The 6,401-nt window shown below is 32.4% G+C and overlaps 1 protein-coding gene across 8 annotated transcripts in view; it reads right to left on the reverse strand.

Annotated features, from left to right (window-relative positions):
- Positions 1 to 252: 252 nt before the first annotated feature.
- FBXO38 (F-box protein 38) overlaps positions 253 to 6,401 on the reverse strand; it is a 44,839-nt gene continuing 38,690 nt past the window's right edge. For all 8 annotated transcript variants that reach the window (XM_042449060.1, XM_042449062.1, XM_042449061.1 and 5 more), the window contains one exon: positions 253 to 1,150. In XM_042449060.1, coding sequence (XP_042304994.1) covers positions 972 to 1,150 — 179 coding nt within the window. In that variant the 3' untranslated portion in view covers positions 253 to 971. The remainder of the gene's footprint in view (positions 1,151 to 6,401) is intronic.

A 6,401-nucleotide genomic window follows, 5' to 3' on the forward strand; every position in this document is an offset into this window, starting at 1 on the left:
GTTTCACCAGATTTTTATGTCCCCATCAGAAGAGTATGTTAACAGCTACACTGATTTATTATTTCCTAGAAAAGGGCTTTGTGGAAATGCACTCTGTGCAGATCAGCCATTTAGAGGCACAATGAGCATTACAGAATTCAGGCAGAAGTAACATTAGCAGCCAAACATGGAAATTGCAGGTCTACATTTACTGAGCTTTCCATAATACACTTGCATCTTTTTAGAAATCAATATACTACCGAAGGAGGAAACTGAAACAGAAAATATATTTAAATTTATTGCTTTTTGTTATTAATCGTGCTCACCCTGACTCACAAGGTTTTAATTTAACAGATTCTGAAATCAAAGGTTGGTCTTACTTTGCATTTTTAAAAAACAAAACAAAACAAAAATCCTCCAATAACAGTTTTTATAGATCATTCACATGGCTGCTCCTCCCACTTCTGTCATTCTTCACTGGTTTAGCACCTTCAATTTACTTTTTCTTCAAAAATGCACACAACTCAAAAGTCTGTTCAGCAGATTTACTCAAAATGTACTCTTAGATACTCAAGAGGGGGAAAAAAGGCACAGTTTAAAAGACTTCTTGTGGGTCCTGAACATAGCACGTGGGGGATTTGCTTGTGGCAAACCAACAAAAATACTGCTATGAATCATATTAGCTAAGAAGTTCAAACTTTTTCTCCCTTGACATAATTGCCTTCATTAAAATGGAACTTAAATTAAATTTCATAATATAGACATGAAATAAAGTCAACTTTAAGAAAGTTCTTTCCCCCCTGTGTAGAGTCCTCTACATACAATTCAATGTCTCATTTTACGTTTACTACAAACTATTCCAGCAGCACTGGGCAAATGTGAACCACACAAATTCCAAGACTTCTTGGTGTACGCAAGCACTCAGTGCTTTTTCTCCACTGTTAATGCCAGTCAAAAGCTAGGAAAGGCTGAAAGCCAGCAGCCTGATCCATTCAGATGTAGTCATCCTCAACTGGTTCCCCATTGACATCACAATAATGGATGAAGATCGCTACCACCCTCTGGAATACACCTTTCTTCATCTGACGAAGCTCAGAGATCTCCTCGCCTATGGTTTCCATGCAGATGTCTGCTGACAGCTGTCCTTTTCTTCTGGGAGCATAAATAGTAGCTAAAATATACAGGGGAAAAAAGAACAGTTGTAAAAGGCAGTCTCCCTAGAATTACAAAAACTCTGTTTTAGCCATATGACATCAGGCACTTGAAACTCAAGTGTAAAAATTAACAAACTAGGGTATGCTACTGCAGAACAGTCAACAGTACTGCTTTACAAAATAGTTGTTGTATTTAAAGCATAAATCCCTATAGCAAGACTCACTTTGTCCGGAGAGGTAGTGCTTTGTCTGCATCAGCTGGAGCTAGGGGTGCAAGGTATTATATGCGCTGCCACTTATTTGAGGATGAGAAAAATTGTCCCTAAATAAGGCTGGCAGAGGCCCCTTATTTCAAGGGTTGTTCCCCACTTGAGAGTTAGAAAGCTTTTCACTTTTATATAGGCCAAACAATTTATTTATTTATATTTATTTATTTATGGTATTTATACCCCACCCTTCAGCCCTAAAGGCTATCAGAGCGGCTTACAATCAAGATGCCAATCATAACTCTCCCCCACCAAATATTCTGTGGTGTGGGTCCTTCATAAAAGGACGGAGTAAAGAGCAAAAAAATCCAAAGAATAATGCAAATAAACAGGATGAAGAAAACAAGACAGAGGTGACAGAAGATAAGATGAACACAGACGAGGTGGATGAAGAGGAGGGGGAACTTCAGAGCGGTGCAGCGGGAGGGTTAAGTATTTCGGTTGAAGAAGATTTGGAATTAATTGGAGTGAATAAATTTTGGGAACCATCAATTGGCTTATACTCTGAAGAATTGTACATAGGCTAAATAATTATGACCACAATATTATCTTGGAATGTACGCGGACTAAACTCAGCTCATAAAAGAAGGCAGATTTTTCACATACTGGAAAAAGAGAAGGTGCAAATATGTGGTATCCAGGAAACTCATATTAGAAAAAAAGATGTGAAATATTTGACTAATCATAAACTAGGCCAATTGTTTGTTTCTGCTAAAACAAAAAAAAAAAAAAGTGGTGTAGCAATCTATATCTCCAATCAGATCCAAGCCAAAGAAATAATCAATGACGAGGGAGGAAGATATATAGGGGTTGAAATTCAATTAGATGGAAAATGTTTCTTTTTACTGAACGTTTATGGGCCTCTTGAAAATAAAGCCAACTTTTATAAGGAACTTACAAACAAATTAATTCAATTGGAATATGAAAATTATATATGCTTTGGGGATTGGAACGGGGTAATAAATCCATCTGTGGATAGGGAATCAATCAAAAAGAAATCTATAAAGAAAAATCAGGGCAAATTACCTCTTTCCTTCTTTAAGATGTCTGAACTACTGACTTTAATTGATCCATGGAGATTATTGAATGGAACATCTAGGGAATATACGTATTTTTCAGAAGTACACAAATCCAACTCTAGAATTGACTTTTTTTTGGTATCAGCAGGAGTAATGAGTGAAGTATTAGAGACAGAGATAAGAGCAAAAAAAATTTCGGATCATAATCCAATAATATTGAAACTTAAGGGGGAAAAGAAAAAAAGATCCTGGAGACTTAATGAATTTTTATTAAGTAACGAAAAAATTGCTTCTCAAGCAAAGGAGTATCTAAGAAATTATTGTGCAGAGAATTTAGATAAGGGTACCAATATTCAAATAGTCTGGGAGGCATCTAAGGCTGTGATGCGTGGGTTTTTTATTCAAAAAAATGCAGAATGGAATAAAGAAAAAAGAAAAAAATATGAATTTATAAACCAACAAATTCGAATGAAAGAAATAGAATTGAGTAAAGATCTCGCAAACAGCAAAATTTTAGAACAAATTAAATTATTGAGGGACCAGTTGGGGGAAGTAATAACAGAGCAAATTGGGAAAAAATTACAAAGACTGAAACAAAAAGAATTTGAAGGGGGAAATAAATCTGGGAAATTATTAGCATATAAATTGAGGAAGGAACGAGAAAAAAAAGCGATTTTGAAAATGAAAGATGGTAAAGAAATAGTAACAAATTCAAAGAGGATTCAAAAAATATTTATAAACTTCTTTAATAAACTATATCATGAGAAGGAAGCCAACAAAAATTGGGAAAGAAAGTGTGAAATTTATTTGCATAATCATGGTTTAAACACATTAACCAATCAGCAGAAAGAATATTTAAACTCTAATATTACAATGATGGAGATATTGGAAGGAATCAAGGAAATGAAACAAGGGAAAGCCCCGGGACCAGACGGATTCACAGCAGTTTATTATAAAAAAATTACAGGAAGAATTATCTAATTTGATCTATATAACTTTTAATGATATTAAGAATAATGGAACCCCGGAGTCGTGGTCAAATGCTTTCATAACTCTACTTCCTAAACCGGATAAAGATTTAACGGAACCTCAAAATTATAGGCCCATATCCTTGTTGAACTTAGATTACAAACTTTTCACATCAATATTGGCAAAAAGATTAAGAAAAATTTTACAGGATTTTATAAAAGACGACCAAACCGGATTTTTACCCAATAGGCACATGAGACAAAATTTAAGAACAATGATAGACATGGTGGAATATTATGAAAAAAACCCTAGTACAAAAGCAGCAATTTTATTTTTGGACATCGAGAAAGCATTTGACTCAATCAATTGGAATTTTATGTTTAAGATATTGGAAATTATAGATGCGGGCCCAAATTTTGTAAAATGGATCAAAACAATATATTCAAAGCAATCAGCTCAAATTATAATTAATGGGGAATTATCAGACTACTGTAAAATTATGAAAGGAACGAGACAGGGATGTCCTCTTTCTCCTTTATTATTTATTTTATGTATGGAAGTACTTCTTAACAAAATTCGTAACAATAAAGAAATTCGAGGAACAAAGATTAGAAATATAGAATACAAAGTACGAGCATATGCTGACGATCTGGCCTTAATAGTAGAAGAACCCAGAGAAAGTATACAGAAAATAATGATGGAGATGGAAGAATTTTGGAAGTTCGCGGGACTAAAGGTAAATAAAATAAAATCCAACTTTTTGCCAATAAATATGTCTAAAATAGAAATAGAAAAAATACAGAAGGATATAGGATGTTTACCCAATAAAAAGGTTAAATATTTAGGAATAATATTATCAGGGAAGAATTCAGAATTATTTGATAACAACTACGAAACAACATGGAAAAGAATAAGGGAAGACTTACAAAGGTGGAAAAATCTTAATTTATCATTGATGGGTAGGATTTCGGCAATTAAAATGTCTATATTACCTAAATTAAATTTCTTATTTCAAAACATTCCAATCATACAGAATGATAGAATATTCAAACCATGGGAAACAGAAATCTCGAAATTCATATGGGGAGGGAAGAAACCAAGAATAAAATGGAAAGTGATGAAGGATTCAAAAAATAGAGGTGGTTTTGGTGTTCCAGATCTTAAATATCTTTATTTTGCGTGTGCCTTTATATGGGTTATAGATTGGATTTCTTTAACAGATAAAAAAATGTTAAATTTGGAAGGTTTTAACAAAATATTTGGATGGCACGGGTATTTAGCTTATAATAGAGTAAATGCAAATAAACAATTTGAAAATCATATCATTAGGAAATCATTATTGTTAGTATGGGAAAAAGTAAAGGCAAAATTTTACACTAAGATTCCAATTTGGATATCACCCCAAGAAGCATGGAAAATTGAGATAGTCTCAAAGGAAGATACTCCATTAAGATACTCAGATTTATTAAAATGGGATGATCAAGAACCTGAGATACGATCAGTTGAAGAATTACGGGAAAATAATTATATGTGTTCTTGGTTTCCTTACAGACAACTTAAGGAGAGGTTTAAAATAGACATTAAAGACAAAGGGATCTCAAAATTGGAAAATGAATTAGATAAAATTATTTTCAAAACAAAGAAATCGAAAATATCTAAATTATACTCACTACTTCTAGAAAGAGAATTAGAGGAGGAGGTTATAAAAGAATCCACTTTAAAATGGGCAAGTAACATAGGGCGCTCTTTGAATTTGGAAAATTGGGAAAGGCTTTGGTGCAACGATATTAAATTTACCGCCTCAATGGATATAAAAGAAAATATATTTAAAATGACACATCGTTGGTATTTTTCACCCAGTAAATTGGCTAAAATGAATAAAAAAGGGAAGGGAAACTGTTGGAAATGTAATAAAAGGATTGGTTCATTATATCACATGTGGTGGACTTGCACCAAAGTAAATAAATATTGGAAGGCAGTACATAATTGTATGCAGAAAATTCTCGGCATCCAAATTCAATTTAAACCAGAAATATTTCTATTAAGTATTTTGGAAAGCAAAGAAGAAAGGAAACATTTGAAGATTTTGTTGTATTTAATTACAGCTGCAAGAATTGTTTACGCAAAAATGTGGAAAAATAAAGAAACCCCCTCAATAGATGATTGGTTGAAAAAATCTATAGAAATGGTGGAATTAGATAGGTTAACAAATATTATAAGGGGAAACGACACTGAAAAAATAAATAATGATTGGAATAATTTTAGACTTTTTTGTGAAAAACATTGGTCATAAATGCAGACATCTTAATGAAGTAAAGAGTTATAAAATATAAATAAATTATGAATGGATAAGAAGAAGATGAATGGTACAGTAATCCCTAAAATCAGAAAGAATGGGGGTTATACATATAAAACATATATATATACAAATATACATTATCACTTTATTTCTAGCTTTATCATCTTTATAAAGAATATTCTCCTCGGAGGATCACATGGTCTACGGCCAGAGCTTCAAATATTATATGTAATATTTTACATCCCAATTAATTACCAAGTTCATAATTTGTTCAAGTTAGATCAACTAGAATGAACAATAGAAGAAATTAAGCATGGGTCCATAGTGAATAATTATATACATTGTATCTATTAATGAAACGCAGGTTGGTAATGTGAAGAAGCAGATGAAGATTCTGCTATAGGTAAAGAAATGCTTTGGAGAAAAAGCTCGAATGTATGTCAAGCGAAAATATTATAGGGGAAGGAGGGTTTTTTTTTTTATTATTATTATTATTAGTATATAGGATGTCTGGGATTATTATTTTTTTTTTCCTTTCTTTGTTTGTTTTTGCGTTTTTCCTCTGTAAATAAGATGATATATGAGACTGGTGATGATAAATAATAACAAAGAACGTGTTTGTAAACTTTCATCTACACTCAATAAAAATATTTATAAAAAAAAAAAAACAAATATTCTGTGGTGTGGGTCCTTCATAAAAGTAAAATTTCGAGTA

This window comes from Sceloporus undulatus, chromosome 2 (genome assembly GCF_019175285.1).
Source record: "Sceloporus undulatus isolate JIND9_A2432 ecotype Alabama chromosome 2, SceUnd_v1.1, whole genome shotgun sequence".
NCBI classification, from domain to species: Eukaryota; Metazoa; Chordata; class Lepidosauria; order Squamata; family Phrynosomatidae; genus Sceloporus; species Sceloporus undulatus.